The sequence below is a fragment of the Zootoca vivipara genome, chromosome 5 (genome assembly GCF_965207765.1).
Source record: "Zootoca vivipara chromosome 5, rZooViv2.hap1.1, whole genome shotgun sequence".
Taxonomy (NCBI): Eukaryota; Metazoa; Chordata; class Lepidosauria; order Squamata; family Lacertidae; genus Zootoca; species Zootoca vivipara.
The window spans coordinates 6376010-6401430 of NC_142588.1; the positions used below are offsets into that span (position 1 = coordinate 6376010).

At 44.9% G+C, this 25421-nt stretch overlaps 1 protein-coding gene across 2 annotated transcripts in view; it reads right to left on the reverse strand.

Annotated features, from left to right (window-relative positions):
* The window catches only part of SEMA3D (semaphorin 3D), a 165634-nt gene that overhangs the window by 38016 nt on the left and 102197 nt on the right, over window positions 1–25421 (reverse strand). For both annotated transcript variants that reach the window (XM_035137527.3, XM_088669983.1), the window contains 3 exons: window positions 10697–10811; window positions 8368–8437; window positions 6928–7072 (listed from right to left, as the gene is read on the reverse strand). In XM_035137527.3, coding sequence (XP_034993418.2) covers window positions 6928–7072; window positions 8368–8437; window positions 10697–10811 — 330 coding nt within the window. The remainder of the gene's footprint in view (window positions 1–6927; window positions 7073–8367; window positions 8438–10696; window positions 10812–25421) is intronic.

Genomic DNA, 25421 nt, shown 5'->3' on the forward strand with positions numbered 1-25421 from the left:
CTGCCACTGGTGAATACGGACTGTAGCAGAGGTCTTTGGACCAGGATCAGGAAAATGTAACTGCTGGGAACAATTGTGCTGTTATAGTTGGCAAGGCCGATCCTTTCAACAGCCATCTCTTGACAGTCGCACAGTTCGTCCAGAGCAAAGGAATGAAATGTGGAATATCTTTCTTCTCCACCCAAGGAACTGCTGACTTTCCAGTTGCTAAGTGCCAGCTGCTGAAACCAATTCTGTCCACCCAGAAGAGACTGAATGACCCTTTCTGATGTCTTTGGGTGGTGCAGAAGAAGGTGGCCAGAACGCAAGTGAACAAGGCTGCCTTTCAGCAGACTCTGAGTTCATAGCCTTCCAAATGTCAGGGGCAAATGCGGGAGTCTCCTCCCAGTCCCTGGTGGGCTTTAGTGTGCATCCAAAATGCCAAATGTTGACCTCAGAGGAGAACAGGGAAGCTTGCCTAGTACTATGACCATCAACTATGATGAACCGCAGGAAGGAGAAGGGGCAGAGGAACACAAGAGCAGCCCTGCAGATGAACCCAAGCTACATCTAGTCCAGTATTTAGCTTCCAACAGATGCCACCTGGAAGTCCCCAAGCAGTATGTGAAAGCAAAACCCTCCCCTTCCTGTCTGCTTCCCAGCAGCAAATTCAGAGGGGTAAGGTCTCTGAAGCTGGAAGTTTCATTTTAGTGCATACCCACGGACAGACGTATCTTCCAAAAAAACGTATAACCCCTTTACAAGCCACATCCCCTTGGGAGATCAAACTCCTTAACTATGGTTCTAGATTCAGGTAGGTAGCCATGTTGGTCTGATGCAGTTGAAATATATTTTAAAAATTGTCCAGTAGCACCTTAAGAGACCAACTAAGTTTCTTCTGGGTATAAGCTTTCGCGTGCATGCACACTTCTTCAAATACACTGAAACGTAGAGCCATGGAAGGCACCCCATTGAGCCGCAAGACTAGAATCCTTAACTATGGGTTTGTGGAGATGTCTTTTCTCTCACCTGTCCATAAACTACTGTCCATCCATTTGGATGGGTCAGGGCTGGTATGATGCTGGAGAGAGGGCAGCACCAGCTGTGCTGTGGCAACAAACAATTCTGGGCTGCATCAATAGGAGTATAGCATCTAGATCAAGGGAAGTAATAGTACCACTGTATTCTGCTCTGGTCAGACCTCACCTAGAGTACTGTGTCCAGTTCTGGGCACCACAGTTCAAGAAGGATACTGACAAGCTGGAACGTGTCCAGAGGAGGGCAACCAAAATGGTCAAAGGCCTGGAAACAATGCCTTATGAGGAACGGCTTAGGGAGCTGGGTATGTTTAGCCTGGAGAAGAGAAGGTTAACGGGTGATATGATAGCCATGTTCAAATATATAAAAGGATGTCATATAGAGGAGGGAGAAAGGTTATTTTCTGCTGCTCCAGAGAAGCGGACACAGAGCAATGGATTCAAACTTCAAGAAAGAAGATTCCACCTAAATATTAGGAAGAACTTCCTGACAGTAAGAGCTGTTCGACAGTGGAATTTGCTGCCAAGAAGTGTGGTGGAGTCTCCCTCTTTGGAGGTCTTTAAGCAGAGGCTTGACAGGCATATGTCAAGAATGCTTTGATGGTGTTTCCTGCTTGACAGGGGGTTGGACTGGATGGCCCTTGTGGTCTCTACCAACTCTATGATTCTATGATTCAAACAGAAGGCTGTCTGCCACTAGAAAGAGCAGAAGCTGCAGAGAGGCATTCTGGGAAGTTGATATGATGGGAAGTTGAGATGATGGCAGCTGAAGCCACAACAGCTGATACTTCTCTTCAGAGAGCTGAGATGTAGGTGATTTGGCTATGTAATATGCACAATATTGAAATGCTTTTTTAAAACGTGTGTGTGTGTGTGTGTGTGTGTGTGATGACAAAATGTGGCTTATTCTGCCTCTGAGCACCTTCTGCCCTTCACAAAGCACTGGCTGGCTGGGCTTCACAAACGGCATCAGGAGTTCTTGCCTCGATGGAAGTCTCCGGAGGTCACACCTGATGCTATGGTGGTATCCCACACCACAGGCAAATATTTTACCATCTTGGCATTCCAAACTCCACCCACAGTTTCACCACTGCTGAAAAGACATTAGGGGTGTGTGTTTGTCACCACTAATTGCTTCAAATCAACCTCTAATTATGCGCTGGCATAAAACCAGATGTGCTCTGAGCACAAACCATTTCTAACCACCAGAGATCACCACCTGTACATTTGAAATATGTCCCTTGACAATCTTAAGCTAGTTTGAGTTCGGACTTGCCCATAGATTGAACCGAAGAAGCTTCCGCCTGAAACCATTTTGTCTTGACAGAGAATGAAGCTTTTCTGTGATCGGAACCTAGAAAAAGTCGTGCAAGCTCTCAAAATGTGACCTTCACAGATGCTCCTTCTCAAATTCCTTTTTTTCCCCCCATACAGGCACAATTTTTTCATAAAGGCGCAAACGCTATTAGTTACAAGCTGAAAGTGAAGCCTGGCAAAGCAGAAATCAACAGATGTGAAAGTTTGAAGAACGGTATATAGTCCAGATATTGCAAGTCAGGTGAAGACTTATGCAGTTATCTAAGGGACAAGTCCCTTCAGATGTTATAGTCCTCACACGGAGACCGTCCAAAGTCATCACCATAGGATGGCAACTCCATGTGAAGGTCCTAAAGTTTGACCATTATTTACCACGCCGTTCAATAAAATTTTGAGGCAAGAGTCAGAAGGCAGCAATGCATGAAAATGTTTTTTTTTAAATAAAAATAAAAATGACTGTACCAGACAGATTTCTGTTTCCTGTATTACATTTATTTGCCACCACTTTTCCAAGGCAGGCTTCTTCCAAGCGTAGATTCCTCAGCATCGAAGCATTCACAGGAGCTGCATAGCTCCAGCAAAGCGTTTGCCTTGTGTGTCTACAGACACACAACCATAGAATCATAGAATCATAGAGTTGGAAGAGACCACAAGGGCCATCCAGTCCAACCCCCTGCCTAGCAGGAAACACCATCAAAGCATTCTTGACATATGCCTGTCAAGCCTCTGCTTAAAGACCTCCAAAGAAGGAGACTCCACTACACTCCTTGGTAGCAAATTCCACTGCCGAACAGCTCTTACTGTCAGGAAGTTCTTCCTAATGTTCCCAATCACCCCCAGAATCTGTGGCAACGTGAACAACAACTGTTGTCATTTCAGGGACCCTCAAAGGGTTTTGCAGGAGAAAATCAATCTCTATAAGACTGAAAACTGACAAGAGCAAAGCTGCTTCACTGAGCACTACACTTAAACCCATCTCTTATCTCAATGTCTTTCCTTGAAATTACTCATAAATTCATTTGCTATGGAAGAGAGACACCAAATTTACTTGTTTTAGGTTAAGATTTCAGTAGGAACTTGAATGTCACGTTGTTGTTGCTGTTGTTGTTGTTGTTGTTGTTGTTGTTGTTTTAAAAGATCTGATTTTTAATTCTGAGTGCCTCACCTTTCATCTTGGAGTGTTGCCTACTCTTTTGGAGAGCATAATGTACTGCCCTGATCATCTTGGCTTCTATGTTGCTAGGGAAGCTACACAAGTGGAGGAATACATCTTAATATTATGTACAGGTGAAACTCGGAAAATTAGACTATCGTCAAAAAGTGCATTTATTTCAGTAATGCAACTTATTTTTTATTTTTATTTTAATTTTTACAAATGCTTTCTTTTGGGAATTACACAGTAATAAAACAAATAGTTACAGTAATACAAAAATAAACAAAAATAACAATTGCTATTACTTTTCGTTAATTACATTCCATTTATAATTGACCCGCCTAACGACAAATAATTACAGTTACAACAAATAAAGGCTTGACATATCTTGCTTTGCATGTCTTGCATCTATCTCACATATTGGTTTCACCTTTTAAGTTGCATCACTGAAATGAATGCACTTTTCGACGATATTCTAATTTTCCGAGTTTCACCTGTATTTTGTGTTATTTAATTGTATTTTGTGCTTTTTATATTGTAATTTTATGTTGTGAACCATCCTGAGAGCTATGGATAATGGGCAGTATATAAGTTGAAGAAGAAGAGGAGGAGGAGGAGGAGGAGGAGGAGGAGGAGGAGGAGGAGGAGGGAGGGAGGGAGGGAGGGAGGGAGGGAGGGAGGGAGGGAAAGAAGGAACCAATGATGATTATGAAGAAGGGAGGGGTCCATCTTTGACTGCATGCTCACCAAAACCAAACTTCCCTGCACAGAGAAAAATAGTGCGTTGTCAATAAGGCTCAGGTGAAGCGCTCCCCCAGATACCCTCGCTTTTTTTAGTGCAAGCTTCTACTACAATGATGCAGTCCAGGGAAGGTTCTTGATTCTGCTGAATGTATATATTTGCTGTGTCGAAAAAAGCAGGGCGTGTGCAACCAAGAAAATCAGAGGAATGTAAGAAAATCAAGCTTGCACTAACTCTGCTGATTTTTAGTCACAAGAGGGATGGTAATACTCATATGGAAAACAGTCAGGAAGCAAACTGGTCAAGAACCAAACTCCCCCCGCCCTGCCCCCGCCAAAAAGAAATATTTTCATAAAAAAGGGTTGGCCTCTCCTGGCTGATGCCTGATCCTGAGCTGAGCCAAACTGTTAGTTCAGGTGGCAAGTGGAATCAGCTAGAACTCTGTTTGACGCTTGCTCTGCACCCTCTGCTACGGTTTGCCGTATCATTTTCCCTCCAACGCATTTGCGCTGTTGACAGTAAGAAAAACTAGGAAAGAGAAGTTTGAGAATTACAGGGATGGAGAGAAGAAAAGAAGATGGCTAAATGACCTCCCGTTGGCATCACTTGCTAAATAACTAGCAAGCATGAAACGCGACAAGATTTACAATGTTCGGAAAACCTGCTATGTAATCAGCAATGATTCATATTGTAGAAAAATAAAAACTCAGAGTGCATTTGGGCTGGTTGAAGGGGAGGCTTGTTCAACAAAAACATACAAACAGTTTTTTCAGCTGAGACAAGCCGAATACACTGAGAAGATCAGGGGAACATCTAACTGGAAACACAAACAAGACATTAACTGAGACAGGATCGAGAGCAACGTCAAAATTAGTCAAAAAGGAGAAACAAACAACTTGCAGGGAACTGGAAGGTTCAGTGGGTGGCCTTGGACCAGGCACTGCCTCCTCTCAGACTGACCTACCTCACAGGGTTGTTGTGGGGATTAAATGAAGTGGCTGGAACCATGTGCACCGTGTTGAGAGTCTTGGAGAAGAAGGTGGAAGAGAAATGCAACAAGGGACCCCTGACCATTAGGTCCAGTCGTGGACGACTCTGGGGTTGCAGCGCTTATCTCGCTTTACTGGCCGAGGGAGCCAGCATTTGTCCACAGACAGCTTCCAGGTCATGTGGCCAACACGACTAAGCCACTTCTGGCGAACCAGAGCAGCGCACGGAAACACCGTTTACCTTCCCACTGTAGCAGTACCTATTTATCTCCTTGCACTGGTGTGCTTTCGAACTGCTAGGTTGGCAGGAGCTGGGACTGAGCAACGGGGGGAGCTCACCCCATCACAGGGATTCAAAGCACCAATCTTCTGATCGGCAAGCCCTAGGCTCTGTGGTTTAGACCACAGCACCACCCGTGTCCCAATGCAACAAATAAATGACAATGCCTGCAGCCTTCCTAGATATGTCGCACACGCACACAAAAATCAAAAGGAGGTTGTCATAAAAGCAGGAAATTCTGACTGAGTACACCTGACACCTTGGCAGCCTGCCATCTTCTTCCCCTGTCTGATGAGAAGCCTGAAGGATTCCACATTCCCCCAAAGGAGGTCTAAATCTCCCAGCATGCCTGTGACATTAATCATGTCCACTCCTGCCAAGGTGAAAGGGGTGTGAGTCACACCATGTCCCCACCTGGCAGGCCGGGACACGCATTCCCTCAGGTGTCCTGGATAGGCGTGTGATGCTCACCCAAGGAAGTGGAGCCAACCTTTTGCTCCCATCAGCTCCCTCTTCTCCTGCCCCAGAGAAGTCTAGGGGCCTCGTAGCCGGCTGGTGGGGAAAGGCAGTGTTGAAATGTGCTTCAGGTTTTGTTTTGTTTGTGCACAAAGCACTGATCCTTTATGCATATAGGCATCCACACATCCCTTTCAAAGGTGAACAAAATGATGTTCTTGTTTTTTTTCATTTCCAAGGTAAACTTTGGAACTAAGTCACAATGTGTTTAATGAGCCTTTGTCCCAAGTGACAGTGAACAGCCCGAGCCTTTGAAATAGCTGTCAACTGTACACAAATGTGGAGCTTTTAACAACTCAATATCTAGAAGTTTTCCTTGTACTAAGCATAACTCTTTTCTTCCCATTACTGACATATTCATTACCATATCTTTTTTTAAAAAGCCAGCCACTATTTACTTATGATGTTCCGAAACTATTTAGACCAAAAGGGGGTCAAATTTAATGGCCGCATCTAAAGAAAATATCATAAATAGAGACAGTAAAAACAAAACGGAACCGCAAGATTTAAGGCACATACGCTCATAATTTAATGTTTGACAAAGCAAAGCATTATTCCAGGGCATGAAGTGCTGACGGCTCGGAGGCAATCCCCGCCAACTCGCGGAAATGCAGCCAAAGATTAGAAAAGCAGAATTTGAGAGACAATCAGGAAATAAGCAGTTTGGCAACAGCTGTCTCAGAGAACGGAAGAAGGGCATATACAAAAGAAAAAGAGGGGGAAAGATAGCATCAGAAACTGTCAACATGAGGAAAGGGATGATGGGAGAAATTAAAGCATCCTGGAAGGACAATATATCTGTTGGAAGCCGCCCAGAGTGGCTGGGGCAACCCAAGCAGATGAGCATGGTTCTACTACTACATTATTTGTCCAGGCATATAATATAAGCCATATTGCAAAAACATGACACCTACCGTCCCAGGCCTGGGATATGGAATCCTCCCATCGTATTGCACCCAGCGGTGGTCCGCACTTTCCTTGTGGGCATAATGTCCATTGAAAACAGCTCGGATATCGGCCATGCTGTACACACAAACAGCGGAACCCTTGAATACAGAGCTGCAAAAACAGAAGCAAGTCGTGAGTGCAGCGTACTCAGCTCAGCACCTGAAAACAACCGCTAACTTCAAGATCAACGTCTCAAACTTTTAAAGCGAACAATTCCTTCTTTTTTGCATGATAACAACAAATAAGTGAGTGCATTGGGGACTTTTTGGTGGGTGAAAACTACATGCTCCATCATTTGCATATAATAGGAAATAAACCAGATCAAACTGGTCAAATTCAATATGCTCACCGATATTTACAAAGTTTAGAAAAATCACCACTGCTTTCAAAGACAATTTAGATACACATGTGAAAGACTTTCCTGTTTGCTTTTACTGGAAAGGGGAGGAAGAATCTTGAAGAACAAACAAAGTTTTCTTTCATGGTCCCCAAACCTCTGCAACATGCAGGACATCTGTGGCGGGAAGAACATAAGGTTCCTTGGTAGATAAATTGACATGGCAAGGTTTCCCATAGGGTAGGAAGCTACAAGTCATTAACTTAAAAGAATTATAGTGCAGAATCCACTGACTGTCTCTAGATTATCATGTACAGTGGACTTCATAATTAGGATTATAAAACTGAAACTAGGGTCAGGAACTAGCAGGCCCTGGACTAAATCCGCCTGTTTCCATTCCCTATTGCCAATTCTAAAGAGAAAAGAGGGACAGGGATGAAATGCCTGGGGAGAACCTCCATTTCGCACCAAGTCTTTTTGTCAAAGTGACCCTCCCTCAAAAATAGTTGCTGACCTGTGGTTTGAAGTAAGAATCTACCAAGCACAGTTCCCATTGAAGTTGGAATGTGATGGTTGGTGGGCTCTGCTGAAGGCCTGACATACTGGCTTGTAACCCTTGCAGAGTTTTGTTTAAATCTTGAAGAACAGAAGGGATTCCATGCTAAATGAAACGCTGGGCTTGGATATCAGCCATATGTTATGTTTGCATCTTGCCTTCCCTGCAAGAGCTCAAAAGTGCATTTTGCCTCAAAGCACGACAGTGAGATCTATCAGGCGAAGAGAACGTGCTTTGGCCAAGCCTAATAGCTGGACCTTGGACTTGAACCTTGATCTCCCACATCTGAGCCCAGCATTTCATCTGCCACACCAACTGGCTCTCACCGGGGGGCACTGAGAAAACCACAATTTCTCTGCCTGCGCTTACCTCCTAAGGTGGTTGCAAAAAGGCAAAATAATATTTACTGTAATCCAATCTGAGGCCTAGTATTGCATTATAAACCAGCCAGGGTCCTTCAAGACGCTCCATTTTAGTTTGTGCACAGGTTTGGTCTCCAGAAGCAAAGCATACCTGGTGGTAGTGAAGACACCATAAACCATAGGATTTCTTTCATCTCTTGTAGAAAGTAAGAACACGTCTTCTGCAATGGAGAATATGTTGCTTTTAAAGTTAAGTATGTAGGTATTTTCTTACTTATATGCATTTTTCAAATTTGCAAACTTTTGGCTGACCCCTGGCAATAAAGCAATGGCTCTCACTTTTTAGTTTCTATTGTTGCTTAGGCATTTACTTTTTTCCAGATCCTAATTATAAGTATGGCTCACTAATACACTCCAAACCCATAACTGCAAATACTATACATGTGGTAAGGCTCTGTGCCTGCCCTTCCATACAGAATATAACATGTGGCAAGATGTTGCACATGGATAATAATAATAATAATAATAATAATAATAATAATAATAATAATAATAATTTATTATTTATTATTTATTATTTATACCCCGCCCATCTGGCTGGGTTTCCCCAGCCCCTCTGGGCGGCTTCCAACAGAAAAATAAAACACAGTAATCTATTACCGTAAACATTAAAAGCCTCCCTGAACAGGGCTGCCTTCAGATGTCTTCTAAAAGTCTGGTAGTTGTTTTCCTCTTTGACATCTGTTGGGAGGGTGTTCCACAGGGTGGGCGCCACCACCGAGAAGGCCCAATTCCTGCAATCTCCTTTTGTCAAAAAGGAGAGTATGGGAGCCAAGTACAGTAGCTACATGCAGAGTGTGTATCTTGTGGTACCCTACATTACACAAATGTTGGGCAATGAATATGTGGCCCATGGCCATGTGTCCAGACACAGGCCGTGTCAACCAGTCTGCAAAAGCAGAACAAAAACAAAACAAATCCCTGAAATAAAAGCTATCAAATTTGTAAATATCAGTCCATGTCCGAAGTCCTGAAAGGGCTGCATGCTTATGCTTGTACCATCACAGGCACCCAGCTTAAGCCATTTAAGCCACGGTTACTCTGCATGATAGAATGTTGTGATTCAGAGTTATTTTAAACTCCAGCTCATTCTCTCCACTTTGGGACTGAAAAGCTTGTAGACACAGAGTGGCTAGGTAGACATGAGGACCTGACGCAGGAACAACCACAGTGGTACCTCGGTTTAACAGTCCTGTTAAAGAACGATTCAGTTTACGAACTCCGCAAAGCCAGAAGTAGTGTCCCGGTTTGTGAACTTTACCTCGGTCGAAGAACAGAATCCAAATGGTGGAAGGGCACTGGCTGCAGGAGGCATCATTAGGGAAAGCGTGCCTCTGTTTAAGAATGGTTTTGGTTTAAGAACGGACTTCTAGAATGGATCAGCTTCATAAACTGAGGTACCACTGCATTTTCCTTCCTTCTTTTGCACTGCGCCACACAATGTACCCAGTTCTGCGTCACTAAAGTGGTTTCCAATGTCTACGATTGCAGGCATCGGGTAGATGTTTCCATGTTGGAATGCTCCCCCACAGCACTCCCCTCCCTTCATATAGAAAGCTAGCATATAGGAGGAAAGGGTTCCAGCCTAGCCTTTTGCTTTGCATCCTGTTATCCAATGTGCAAGGTTTTCGTTTCTTAAAACGCCCATGTTATTCACTCATGTGAGCCCCCACCTGCCATCCAGGTTGTGTTTCTAAGCACAAGTCATAAACAAATATATTCTCTGGGTTTGTTGTGTGCTGTTTGCTTTCCCTGTACAAAGCAATACAGACACCAAGGCTTCGTTTACCTGTCCAGGCATGGTTGCCACCACTTGGCTATTACTCACATGCTGTTACAATTAATAGGAGCAAAAGTGTTTGCTCACCCACGGGATTCTTGTTTGCAGAGCTTTGGATAGCATGTTATGCAGGTGCCCCAAAGGGCTGTTCTTACTTGGCTGTCATGAGGAACCACGTGGGTGGAAATTTTTGCATTTAGTAAGATTGGGGTGCAAAGAGCAGAAGAAGAGGCAGCCAATGCAGGACCCAGCGGCATGTCTAAAGGGAGGCCAGAACTTTGGCTTGGTACTCTCTAGAGATACTTTATGATAACAAAACCTGCTTGCAGGGGTCGCCTTGGATACTGTGCCGCAAAAAGTCCCCTAAACATCAGGGGGCTATTAGTTGACCTCCACAGAGAAAGATTGCGATTGCACTGTACACATTTTTGTTCCATATTGTCTGTCTACGTTGCAGCCGAGCCCATTTTTGGGACAATTTGGGAAGCGAAGGTTTAAAGAAATTTTCCTGAACGCCCCACATGTCCCCAGTAGCAGCTACTTTCAAATGAAGAAAATGGGTTTATAGAGTCTTGATCTTCTGTGATTAAAGGAGGGATGGGGGGGGGAGAGACAACCACTAAAGCTGAAATTCACTTACGTAGCTCGTCAAAATGCGTGGCTGCTCCCTCTGGGCCTGGGATTGAGCAAATGAGCCTGGCTTTCAGGAACGTGGTCCACTTGTTTATCAGACTGCGTTGGCCTCCCATGTCGTTCTGATGGAAAAGAAAGAGTGACATTTAATTTCTGCTGGAAAGAAAGGAAGATTTTTACCTAAACAGCTTGAAAAGGCGCAACATGCCTGTTTTTCAGAAAGAAAGAAAACTCCTTGGCTGGGGGGGGGGGAAGAGAGAGAGAGTTATGAAAATGAAGAGATGCTATAGCATTATCTGCACTGGATTGGAGCAGAATACTTAGCTGCAGGAGATTTTAACAAGCTGAGCAGCCATTTGTGGGCGGGTCTCCCCCACCACTCTGGGCGGCTTCCAACACACATCAAAATACATTAAAATATCACAGGCAAAAACTTCCCTAAACAGGGCTGCCTTTAGGTATTTTCTAAATGTCAGGTAGTTGTTTATCTCTTTGACCTCTGATTGGAGGGCGTTCCACAGGGCGGGTGCCACTACCGAGGAGGCCCTCTGCCTGGTTCCCTGTAGCTTTGCTTCTCACAGTGAGGGAACCGCCAGAAGGCCCTCGGCACTGGACCTCAGTGTCTGGGCAGAACGATGGGGGTGGAGATGCTCCTTCAGGTATACAGGACCGAGGCCGTTTAGGGCTTTAAAGGTCAGCGCCAACACTTTGAATTGTGCTTGGAAACGTACTGGGAGCCAATGTAGATCCAGTCTAACATAGGTAGACTCAACTCATACAACTAGCATGCCTCATAAAATCCTGGTAGCACCTATGCAATGAATCTTTGGATGGTTTTTGAGTAGAACCTATATGGCCATCTGTCATGGATGCTTGAGCCAAGATTCCTGCACTGCAGGGGGTTGGACTAGATGACCCCTGGGGATACCTTCCAACTCTATGAGTCTATGAATAGCAGCACCAGAAAAGAATATATGAAGAGCAGGGGGTGAGAAGGAGTAAACAAAATATCTGATTGGAGGTGAGCTTTGTACCAACAGGATCAACTGGATCTCAGGCATTCCTTGCGATAGTACCTCTATTTGGAATGAACTTCTCAAAGGAGGACACCTGGCTGACCTTGCAACTTTTTATATATTGGAGTCCAACAATTTATTGGAGTCCAACAATGCCTGGTGGACCACAGGTTAGGCACACCAGCTCCAGACAATTGAACACAGATGCTGAACAACTGCATGTTGTATGAACAAGAGTTGTCTGGGATATGATTTTCATAACTTCATTTTTTCATCTCAGTTCCGTTCTTTAGTTCTTCCCCTTTCCAATGGTGTCTATGCCCTGGACAGCTGATAGAAAACTAAAGGTCCTCAATCGAATGCAGGGGACAGCCTTGGGCTGATGAGTTGATAATCTGCCTTTGTGCACCTTCTACAAAAAGTACATTTGGCCACAATGAATTCAGGCTATAGGGCTCTTAGTTGTCTTTACAATGAACCTCATTATATTGCTAGATAAAGCCCTTAAGGGTTTTCATTTCACTACAGATAACAATTTAATTAGCACCTACTGCTTAGTAGTCTCTTAAACTGTAAGGAAACCCCAGCGCTCCGCCTACAAGTGACTCCTTCCAAGGAACAGGAAAGTACCTATCAAAACTCTGCTATTCACTTGTGCCTGGGTGTTAGAAGCACGTACAGGAAGGCTGCCAAATGCGAGGGAGATATTTAAGCTTGGTCAATTACAGTAAAACTATAGTCACATGGAAAATCTGAACTGACTTTTTCGGGAGGGGAAGGGAAAGGTAATTAAGAAATTCAGGGCAATTATATGCTAGGAAGACAATGTAACAGTTCACCATTTCTCTGATCACGGTCATATTTGGCAACAAGAACTGGAATAATGGCACAGAGCTGCCTAAGAAAAACACACCACTTTCAGAAACATCCTATTTTAACATTTTAACAGTCCCAAGCTGAAGCAAGTATTGCATCCATCAGCGCCTCCAATGAAATTTAGAATCACATGGCTGGAAAGAGAAGCGCATGTGACTGGAATTCCTTGTTTCTTTATATCTGGTTATCATAAATTTGGGGTGGGGGCCTTTTCCAGCCTTTGGACACATTCGATTCCCCCATGGACAAAACGTGTGGCACTGGTGGGCCCAGAGGGGGAAAGGGGCAGGGAGACAAAAGGGGGCAGAACAATGGAAGGTGCGACTCTGTCTTTCGTAGAGAAGGCTAGATTCCAGCCACGTGAAAGCCATAGCAAGCAAGATAAAGGTTAAAAACAAGGTCCACATACCTGCCAAGTTGCTGTCGGAGAAATAAGGGACCGGGCCGGAAGTAGCAGACCGGAAGTAGCACTGCCACCATTTTGGAACGGGGCGGAGCATGCTCAGAAGTGACTTTTGATGCTGCTTTGCCCAGTTCCAAAATGGTCGCCACGCCAGAAGTCACACTGCAGTCATTTTGGAACTGGGCAGAGCAGCATCAAAAGTCGCTTCTGAGCATGCTCCACCCGGTTCCAAAATGGCCGTCGCGCCAGAATAAACCAGGGAGGGGGGAAATCCGTTTTTTTCCAGCTAGGAACAGCTGGAAAAACGGGGATTTCCCGGGGAATACGGGAGACTTGGCAGCTATGGGTCCAGGCTGGGCGAAAGCACTTGAGGAGGCCTCGGAGCAAGACCAATGGGGGCTGTGGCCTGTGAATTCACAGAGTGGATTGAGGATTGGACAGAGAAATCGTCATGCATTTTCTTCTTCACAAAACCAGCAAAACGTCCTCAGGCAGGAGTTTTCTGTATGTGGGAATATGGCGCCATGTGCACTATACATTTAAAGCAGCATCACACCACTTAAACAGTCATGGCTTCCCCCAAAGAGTCCTGGGAACTGAGAGCTGTGAGGAGACCCCTTCACAGAGTTCCCTAGGAAAAGGGAAGGACTGTTAAACCATTAGTTCACCAGCCCTCTGGACAAGGGAATGTCTCCCTGTCAGGAAGTGGTACAGGCAGGGTCAGCCTAAGGCATTTTGGCACCTGAAGGTAAAGGTAAAGGGACCCCTGACCATTAGGTCCATTCGTGACCGACTCTGGGGTTGCACGCTCATCTCGCATTATTGGCCGAGGGAGCCGACGTATAGCTTCCAGGTCATGTGACCAGCATGACAAAGCCGCTTCTGGCAAACCAGAGCAGCACATGGAAACGCCATTTACCTTCCCGCTGTAGCGGTTCCTATTTATCTACTTGCACTTTGATGTACTTTCGAACTGCTAGGTTGGCAGGAGCTGGGACCAAGCAACGGGAGCTCACCCTGTCACAGGGATTCGAACCGCCAACCTTCTGATCAGCAAGCCCTAGGCTCAGTGGTTTAACCACAGCGCCACCTGGGTCCCTGAAACAAACCACAAAATGGCGTCTCCCTCCTGCCTGCCTGGAGAGAGCTTTCCACAAACAGGGAGCCACTGTGGAAATGGCCTGTCCTTGTGTTGCCACCCTCTGGCAACACAAGGACAGGCCATTTCTGAGGAAGCACACAGGGAAGGGCTTTGGAGGATGATTGCAGGATTTGGTCAGTTCCTTTGGGGAGAGGCAGTCCTTGACATACTGCGGTCCTGAAACCATTACATGCTAATGCCAGGTCAATACGGGTGTTCAGGGGCAGTTTGTTTTCAAAGACCTTGACGCTCAAAAGGAAAGGTGAGCATGTACCTAATTCAACACTAGAAATGGAGAAGGCTTTGCTAATCCCCCTTCTCAGCAGGAATCACACTTTGAGCAACTGCTGCTCCTGAGAAAATGAAAGCAAATTGTGATGGCTTCAGCCATTTGTTGCCCTCCAAGATGGAGTCTGGGGTTCCAAACATATTATTATTATTTTTTATTATTATTATTTATTATTTATACCCCGCCCATCTGGCTGGGTTTTCCCCACCACTCTGGGCAGCTTCCAACAAAAACCAAAATACATTAAAATATCACAGATTAAAAACTTCCCTAAACAGAGCTGCCTTTAGGTGTTTTCTAAATGTTAGGTAGTTGTTTATCTCCTTGACCTCCGATGGGAGGGCGTTCCACAGGGTGGGCGCCACTACCGAAAAGGCTCTCTGCCTGGTTCCCTGTAGCTTCGCTTCTCGCAGTGAGGGAACCGCCAGAAGGCCTTCAACATAACCTGAAGGATGTGCTGATGCCATGCTTGGCTAGACTAGCTCGTCCTATTGGCTAACAGGAGAAATAAAGGTATCAGAGAATGCAGATGGGAGGCCTACTAGTCAATTATCAATATGAAACAGATGCTTTCCATGTTAATCTTAGGCATTCATTTGAATCTTCCACACAGTACTTTTGGAACTGGGAGGCACATTCTGTAGAAGCAGCTAGAGAGGAGCAATAGACATTTCCTCTCCCCCTGTGTGCCCCACAGCAATATGTGCATTGTACAATGCCAGTGGGAGATATGTGTCTGTCTCCCACTTGAGTATGATCTACAAATGTAGGTAGAAGAAAAAAGAACGTATTTTGCTTCATCTTCATTGAGGCCCATGCACTCCACACCAGCCAGGTATCATAAGTAAGCTGTAGTGCACAGAACACAGCATGCAGACTTTGCAATTCACAACCGCAGAAGAGAACAGATGCCAAGGGGGGGGGATTAAGAGAACATCTGCAGCTTGCCATTCCTAAATATTACTGTAAGTAAAAATGACACACGTCAAGAAAGAACAGCTGAATGCATAGGAAGTTTTCTGGACATCAATCAAGCTGGAGGACATTGAGAAATGCAAATGCATTGCAGTTTAAAAAGTAATAATTACAGAGAGTAGCTGTGTAAGTCAAACCAGACAACATGTGGAATTTGAAGAAGTTGCTTATTAATTAGTGCCTGCAGCAAGTTATGCAAAAAGCATCTATCAAAGGAAATTCCTGGCAAGAACAGCAGGAAATAAATGAAAATCAAAGAAAGAAAGAAGCTCTTGAGTTCTCCTTGTGTATGTAAGGAGAGAGCTGATATTACTGGCAAAAAGAAATACACCCCTTCACAGACACACACACACACACACACACACACACACAGAGAGAGAGAGAGAGAGAGAGAGAGAGAGAGAGAGAGAGAGAGAGAGAGAGAGAGAGAGAGCTACAATAGGTTGCATTAGAGAAAACTCTCTGGTCACTTTTAATAAATTCCCTGAGCTATTCTATCCTGAAATGGACAAAGATGTTCTAATTTTCTCAGCCCCGTGAGCTTATTTACTTTAAATGCATCATTACATTTGTGGTTTCCCAGTAAAACAGTACTTTGCCTCAGTAAATCCATCATTGCTCACAATGCTTGCCTGTAAGAAAACCGAGTCCCTGCCACAAGGTTCAAGTGTGAATTGTGAACAGGATGAGCTGTTTAAATAGTTGCTGTTATTACTGTATTGACCAGCAGCAAGAGACCATTTTGTGCAGATATAAAGACAAGATTTAAAGAGAGTCATTGACCACCATAAGCTGTGGCAGGGGAATCTATTTGCCCAGAGTTCATTATGAGATTGACTACTCCACCAGGACAAATTGTGAATTCTTTTGGACATTTCCTAAAAACCTAGCAGCCAACATCCAGAGACATAAAAAAATGAGAGAACTGCTCTGCTCTTCCTAATACATTGTTAGACTGGCATCCTTTTTTTGAACCAGAAGAATGTGCAATCCAAACTGTATTACCAACATGGGGGAAAAGCATCGTTACTTTAATGTTACTGTTAGCATGTAACCCTTTAATGTGTTAATATGTTTCTGTGTGATGTGGCTGGGAATACTAGGATACTGCCTCAATTTTGACAACAATTTTGATGTGGTCATGGGCAGGGGGGGGGCAGGGCCAGCCCAGCCATAAGGTGGACTGAAGCTGCTACCTCAGGCAGCAGGATCCCACGGGGGATGAACAGAGAGATCTTGTAAAAGTTCAGTGAGATCTTGCGCAATCTCTCCAGAAGCTGCTGCCCTGTGACCGTGGTAAACGAGACTTTGACGGTAGGGCTGGCACCTTTGCCGGAGGTGGCAAAACAGGACAGGCCACCCCTGGAGGGTGGCAAATTTGGGATGGAGCAGCTGAAGTGTAGGTGCTTGGTCTCCACCCTCCTTCTCGACCTCTCCACTCCTCAGAAGTGCCTGCTTCATTCTTTGTTGGGCTCCCTAGTTCAGCAGTGCAGGTTGATCCAAAATTAGACCATGCTCATCCATTTCTTTATTATGAGTGAGGGGGGGCAGGTACCACTGACATCTGGGTGGGTGATCTAAGTCTTCTTCTTCTTTGGCGATCAATCGTAGCCGAGTAAGATTGTCTTCCATAAACACAGTTTTAACAGTGAGTCCGCAAGTGATTGTGGAGGCCAATTCTGGACCCACACATCCTTCCACAGTGGGGACATAGGTTTCCAGGCGGGAGTTGATCACGGTGCGGATTTGCCAAGCGTGCCTTCCTCTTAGCACGTTTCTCCCTTGTGTTCGAGTGTCTTCAGGTCAGTGTTTCCCAGTTGTCAGTGTTTATACTACATTTTTTTAGATTTGCCTTGAGACAGTCTTTAAACCTCTTTTGTTGACCACCAGCATTTACGCTTTCCATTTTTAAGTTTGGAATAGAGTAGTTGCTTTGGAAGACGATCATCAGGCATCTAAGTGAGACTGACCTAACTCTGGAATGCCTCAGAGCAGAACAAGGCAACGCTGCAGGGTCAGGCAGTGGGTGTCACCATGGACCTCAGAAATTCCACCTCCTTCAAAAGAAAACCTGTTGACCCCGGGGTGGGCTTAGAGGGTCTGCATTCGGTGTTGGGTGAGAGAGACAAATGGAAATGCTATTGGAGTTCTCACCACCACATGGGAGCCAATGAGAGCCAACAATTCTCAACCCAGGAGCAATGTCCATGGGGCTGCCTTAATGGGAGACCCAGTCTAACACATTGAATGGGGCATACTCTTGATGTAGCCTTTGCCATGAATGATGTGAGGGGTGGCCTGAAGACAAGAGGGTACAGTCCCCCCCCCTCCATCATGGTCTGGATTGGTGGGTGTAATTCCCATTTGGTGGGTGTCAAGATCATTCGTAGGCTTATTTTTGCTCTTCATTTCATTGGACTTCATCAAGGAGCCTGGTGGATTCAGTCTTATATTCCGGTACAACGGCGCTCTTCTCTTACTTTCTCCATTCCTCTATGACTCACAGAGATCGTTCTAAATTGCGCGCTTGGACTTCCTAATTTGAAATCACTCCAAAAATAATTCAGGGGAGGAAAACTTCCGGATATGATGTGAAAATATTTTCTAACTCAGGAGTCAGGTTTTCCACGGCTAACCCCATAATTCGGCACATCTGATGTGAGAAAATTACAGCTCTAAAAAAGTAATGGGAAGTCTGCAAGGCTGGCCAGCAATGGGAGCTAAAATAATCTCCCACACATAGTTCAAACAAAAGCTGCTTCCAGAGCTGATGTGGTTCACTCATTCAACATTCCTTTCCATTTCCCTTCACTTGCTGTTTCCACTGCTGTAAAAGGTTGATGAGTGCAAGCAAAAAATTCTGTGATATGTATTTGTTTTTATACAATTTTATTTCAATTTATATTTTTTTAATGTGCAGAAGGTACAATTCCTTGAAGTTTGAACCAGTTTAGCCTTCTGGTTTAACCATCAACACCTTGCTCTAACAGTTCTCTAAAGGTAAAGGTAAAGGGACCCCTGACCATTAGGTCCAGTCGTGACCGACTCTGGGGTTGTGCGCTCATCTTGCATTATTGGCCGAGGGAGCCAGTGTACAACTTCCAGGTCATGTGGCCAGCATGACAAAGCCGCTTCTGGAGAACCAGAGCAGCACACGGAAATGCCGTTTACCTTCCCGCTGTAGCGGTCCCTATATTTCTACTTGCACTTTGACATGTTTTTGAACTGCTAGGTTGGCAGGAGCTGGGACCGAGCAATGGGAGCTCACCCCGTCACAGGGATTCGAACCGCCGACCTTCTGATCAGCAAGCCCTAGGCTCTGTGGTTTAACCCACAGCGCCACCTGCTTCCCAACAGGTCTCTAGTATGAGGATTTAAGAAGGCAGTAAATTACAGAACTGGTTCAATAAACTTGTGTGTGCTTATTTCTCTGGAATCACCAGACTTCTCCTTTATGACCCATCATGGCCCACCCATAAGTCAACAAAGAGGATAAAATTTGCATAGAGGAATAGGTGTGAATTTGAGGGGGGGGGAGGTAATCTCTATGAGTTCTATCCAACCCTTTCCTGACCCAGTGGCACCCCCATATCGCCCAACAGATCTACTCCAGCAGATTTGTGGGGAGGAGAGCTTCTGGCATTCATGAGCAGGCTCAGAATACATCTGAAGGACTCAGTACGGTAATTGAGATCCGTTGCTGAAGCCCAGTAACTGCAGATTTTGGCACCATCCCTCTGTGCCATCAAAGGAGCCGTCAGACACATTATTGCATATAATCCATACAGGTAAACCCATCGGCTGCAGATGCTTGTGTTTAATCCTCCTTGAATGCATACCTTCAGCGGTGTGGCTGCTGCTGGATCCACAGTTGCTCTCAAGTTGGTCCAGATAACTGCAAAAGAGTCTGCCAACATGCCACACCCAACCTCTCGCAACTATGGGATGGCAGCATCAGCCAAGCGCATTTATGGCACAGGGATTTAAGCCTGCAAGTCCATTTCCTCTTTTAGAACCCATGGGACTTTGCAGAGCTTCCCTATTTCTGGATTGCATCCAGAGGGATAGGAACTGACTCCCCATCCATGAGCGCTAGAAACAAGCCTGCTGCAAGATTTACCAGATATTGCTGTGCACAGATTCTGCCTGGAGACTCCGCCCTCCAGACATCCATGATGGGAAAAGCAGAGCAAACCAAGTCAAGCTCTTAACATCTGGCAAATCTGCGCAAAATGTTTCCTGCTTTGGCTGTTTATGGGACAGTCGACATGGAAATGAGATCACTCCAATATCCACCTGCTTTTTTAAAAATTTTTTTTGAAATGCCATCTCTTGAAGTTCTTAAATGATAGAAAGCACTAATTTACAAGTCTGAAACTCCTTGTGACCATGTCTGCAAAAGACTGTGGGAAAGTCCAGTTTGAGAAAGGTGCTTATTTGGCAAACCCACACAAACGTTCTCTCACACAGGGCATTCCGGTTCTGGATCACCGAGCGGAGAGCAAAAATAACTAAAAATTATGCTCCCGTCTGCATATTCAGCAACATGTCTGGGCAAAAAGTCCAGGAAGCAGAAAGGCTTAAATGCTGGGAGAAATGACCAGATGCGTAAGCGGATTGAGGTTTCAAGAACCTGGAAATTACTGTGGGGGCAACACGTGTAAATCAGCAATTAATAGTGCCTGCCTAGAGTTGACAACTTGTGATTTTACAAATATCTGTTTGGTGCCTGGTTGAAGCCTGATGGGATTCTGGCACATTGAGAAAGAGACTGCTGGGTATGGGATCAAAGGTATGGGAGGGGAAAATGTGTGTGTCCATAGTGTGTTGGTATTTTTAATAGTGCAATCGTAAATAAATTTTTATATTTCCCCCCTCTTTGTATCCTCCCCCCACCCCGGCACCTGCAAAAGAATAGAAAAGAAGATTTTGGAGCAGTGGGGTTGAAAATTAATATATTGCCACCATTATGTTTAATGATATTGAAGGGAAAATGTGGCTAGCAAAGTGGGCCAGGTTAAATCACTAGCAGACCCCCATCTAGAAGTTACCAGTATAATAGCCTAAGGAAGGCAAAACAAAATGTTCTCATATGATCAAGGCCAGGACTGTTAGAAATGCAGTGATGGGCTGCAATGTTACATTCAAGATCTGTGAAGTGCACCTCAGGGGAGAGGGTTTGGGTCTTTTTTGTTTTTAACTAAGATCCAATCAAGGGGGGAAATGGGGTTAGCTACCCGCTCCCAAACAGTACTAAAGTCTAACCGAGAATACATGTGATCCTTTTCCTTGAAATGGATCACAGTGAAGTTCTGAGAACCTATCACCAAGCAGCGCTTTAAACCCTGCCATTCAGAAATGATGCTTTATTTGAATATTTGCATGCCACATGACAATACTGGAATGTCTTTGACTGATGCCAACAAGGGTATCAATATACCCTTAACAATATCAGTATCTCGTAGGATGTGACTTTGCTACAAATGCTATGGGATCATGTTTCATGTCAAGATCATTTGAGAAGACAAGCAATGTGAAGTGTAATTATTTAATTGACACAGAAATGGAAAATACCTAAATATGTATTACTGTATTGCTAACTCTGGAGAAATTCCACTGCAGTATTCTAAGGGTTTCTGAGCTCTAGCTGAGGTGATAATTAACTGCCATTTTTTTCTGCTAGCTAACACATGAGTGTTTAACCTTAGAGAGGTATTGAATTGCAAATTCGCCATTTTGAAGGGCATTGCCTTGTTTTCCTTGTTCCCAGGCTCTGTGAAAGTAAGGATGTGTAAATAGCTGTCCAGGTAAACAGGCAGGGTGCAAGCCAGAATGCAAGACTGCGGGGAAAGAAAGACCTCTGCTTCCAGGTCTGTTGAAATTATTTCATATTTTGTAAGATGCTGAGTCTATGCCTTGGACTGGCACATGTCATATGGAATTGTTTGGATGTATCATTTGATGTTTTCATTTTGTTTTGAAGACAGTTCTGCAAGTAAAGTTTTAATTAAATACAAGGGCCTTAATAATGTTTTATTTCCAAAAAGGAGTCAGTTTTCATGCATCCAGTCACTTCAAACTACACAATATTAATATCTGCAATAGTCAATTCTGCAGACAAAAGCAAGCAAAGCTACCCAATCGATTTGGAATTTAGTAAAGCCCTGCTTGGCAGCTGATCTTAAACAGGGTCCCTCATGTGTAGAATGACTAAAAGAGTGAGCAGTGCTGGCTCTCCACTGACTTATTTCCACGTGATCCAAGAAGAACAACAGAGAAGTAGGCCGAGCTCTTCCCCTATGAACCGAAGTTTCTCCCTCCCATTGTCCTGTGCCTTGGCTTAAACATGAGTGTGAGTAGATAAGAGTGAGGTTTGACCAGACCCTCAGTCACTGTTCATGCTGGCATGAAGAGGGTAAAACCAGTCTCTCCATTACCTGCCAGGTTCAGGGCTTGACTGAGAGCCAGGAAGGGGTGGAGCCTCCACTTCCTTGATAAGCAGCTCTCAGTCTGAAGCAACAGCTCCTCTTCCAAACGCCATCCTTCCTGGCCTGGGGAAATGGGCAGAAAGTGAAATAGGCAAGAAACAGGAGGAGCTTGGACTTAGATGACCCTCAGGGTCCCTGTCAACTCTACGGTTGTGTGATTCTACGATTCCATGAGTCACCTACCCTTATTTAAATGTGCAAACACCGTTCGCAGGTTATGCCACCAGCTCTGTATTTGCCAGTTAAACTTGTTTTGTATTTTCTATGCCTAATCCTACCGGGAGGGGAAAACACAAAACAAAGCCAAGGCATTGGCTGCACTTCATTTGATATTAGTGGGAACATTCTAGTTTCCCCCAAGCAGACGAAGAAATGCCAGCTACTGCAGATAAGCGGCTGATAACGTCTTAAAGAAAAGAAAAGCAAAATATCAGAAATGCCACTTGTCATGACAAATTATGCATTTCAGTCCGACCGTGGATGTTGAAAGAACTTGCTCGCAATTTATAACACTATCCCCTAGGTGATATGCAGAATGAAAAATGATGCAAACAATATTAGGGGGAGGGATGCGGTTTAATGGTTCTTTTTTTAAAGAAAAGAAAGAAGCATGAGTCAAAATAAAACATATTAAAATATATATATATATTTTTCAAAATTAGAAATGGTGAAAGAAATCCATGCAATACTACAGGACATCTGAATCCTCTAATCACTGGGTAAGATGAAAACGTTGACAGATGTTTGACCCAGAGGGAAGCATCCGTAAAGCCCTGATGTCAACTTGGTTAAGCCATTAAACCCTTTCCCATCAATGGTTGTGCTCAGCTCTGTCCATTCTCAGACCAGGGAGCTGCCTCCCACCCACACAACTGCAAGTGATCCCCCAATCTGTTCGGCTAGAGAGGTTCGACGCAGGCAGGCCTCACTCTCAAGCTAAGAGTGATTGCAGCTGTACAGTGTGTGACACACACCAGAAATAAATTCATGCCATCCATCTCTAGATATGGTTAAAAACAATCCAGAAAACATCCAGAGAGGTCTCCTTCTTAATTTTTTGAAAGGGGGGGGGACACACACAACAAAGGGTCTTGCAATAAAGCTGACTTATGAAGAGTCAAACCCAGTGCGTTTTGTGAATCTAAGTTTGGCCTCATCAAGAGTAGCTCGAAACATTTTTAAGGGGAAAAAAGCACTGGTCAAACCTATCCTGGTCCACCTATCCTAGCATTATCTACTCTGACTGGCAGCACCTCTCTAGATGTTCATGCCAAGATCTCTCCCGTCCTCTGCTGCTTGGTCCTTTGAGGTTGCCTGGGAGGGAAACTGGGGCCATTGGCAGTACTCAGCCCTGGAGATCTGGCTCTTTCCATAGCACCTTAAAAGCAAACAGGCTGCTCAGCAACACACACTCGGTTAGCCAACACTCTGTCCTTGGCCCTGGTTCTCACAGAGGTTGCAGACCTGGGTCTCAGCTGCGCCACTTCAGAAAGCAGGCAAAGGACCACGCGACTGAATGCTCAGCCAGGCAGACCATGTCGCTCCACATAAGAAACTGGATGTCAGAGAGAAGGGGTCCAGCTGTGGCTTCTTATGGGCAGGGATAGATTTTTTTATTTGATAGAGAAAGCAGTTCATTGTGTGACACCCCATTCTTTTCTCTCTACTCTTTTGCAGGCCTTTTCAGGACTCACACTGTATGCAGTTGTATCCAGAACCCCTTTCAGGTGTTCATTCCAAGGCAGATACATCTTAGTGATGTTGGTGGTGATGGAGGTTCTGCAGCCATCCAGGACCACAACTTCACCTGTTCGTTGGGAGAGTTGGACAGAAATCATGCACTATAAAGATCCCCAGGACCTGCCGTTCCTTGAGTCAGATCAAAGCCTAACCAGTCCCAGCGCTGGACTCTGCCTCAGGGGTAGGTGACAATCCTTTGGCCTTTCTCTCTGGCTCTTGGGATGGTCCCCAGGCTACACCTTCTTCTCCTGGGCCATGCTTCTCACTGGTTCTGATCAACACCCACCTCAACCACCCTCGCCTGACTAGAATGTATCCTTAAACAGCGGCAATGCCTCCTGGTGGCTCAAATGGAGGAACCATGCATTTGTCAGAGGGCAGAAACTGCTAACCTTTCCATGGCAGGAAAAGCGTAAGAATCACATCCATTGCAAAACTCTGATTTCCTATGTCCTGCCCATCACTTGCAGATGCCCCCCCCCCAAGGTTTTCCACAGAGGGATGTCACCCCCTGGGATGAAAAATGTTTCCCACTCTGGAGAGTCTACAGCCGATCTCTTCCCCATATCTTGAGCTTCTTTAGCTGAGCCAAGGCTTGAACTAGATACGCTACATATGCAAAGCATACACTTTGTAGCTGAGCTATAGCCTCGGCAGTAAGATCCTGGCACGGATTTGACTATGTTATTAAAATCTGTGTGACAAATTCTCTACAATCCTTATCTTGTTTTATCTTCATAAAACTACCGCTAAGGTACCCAGCCCTTTTTTTCTGGCAGAGACCCTCCATCTTTAAAAGGTCACAAAGACAGACATGGAATTGGCGAAGCGTTTCCCATCACTGCTCTTTCATAGCAGGAAGGAGGTACCAGTTAAACTCTCACCTGCCGCAGGGAGAAAAATTCCATCTGATGAAAGTGCTGGCCTTAAGTTGACCTGATTTGGGCAGTGAGTATCTGGGCTGGTTTGGACACAAAGCAAACCCATCGTTTTGGATTCTGAGTCTGAGTCTCAGCCAGCCTTGTGCCAGTACCATTTCCCTTCCTCTCTAACACCCCCATGAGTGGGCTGGATGCTTTTGTTTTGACTTCAGGTGAACCACAGCTTATTGTGTTGTTCAAAACTTGACAAATGGTGATTAACTATGGTTAACTGAACCTTACCACAGTTTATGAACTACGGTTAATTATCAGTGGGAGTTTCTGACGTCCTCTTGGACATCCTGGGGCACTAGAGGAGGGAGTGCAGGATTTCAAGGCTTGCTGTGAGTGGACTTGGCTGGTAACAATCCTGGAAGCTCTTTCCAGAGAAGAGCAAAGGAAGTTAGAGGGCTGTAGAGCTGTCAGTCGCCTTTCTCTTACATTGTGGAACTGATAGCCACCTTTCTCCTTGCTTTATTTATCTATGTTTAGCCTGTGTTAAAGAACCTTTTAATGAGGGTGAAAGAGGAGAGCGCAAAATATGGTCTGAAGCTCAACATCAAAAAAACCAAGATCATGGCCACTGGGGTCCCATCACCTCCTGGCAAATAGAAGGAGAAGAAATGGAGGCAGTGAGAGATTTTACTTTCTTGGGCTCCTTGATCACTGCAGATGGTGACAGCAGTCACGAAATTAAAAGGCACCTGCTTCTTGGGAGAAAAGCAATGACAAACCTAGGCAGCATCTTAAAAAGCAGAGACATCACCTTGCCGACAAAGGTCCGTATAGTTAAAGCTATGGTTTTCCCAGTAGTGATGTATGGAAGTGAGAGCTGGACCATAAAGAAGGCTGATCGCCGAAGAATTGATGCTTTTGAATTATGG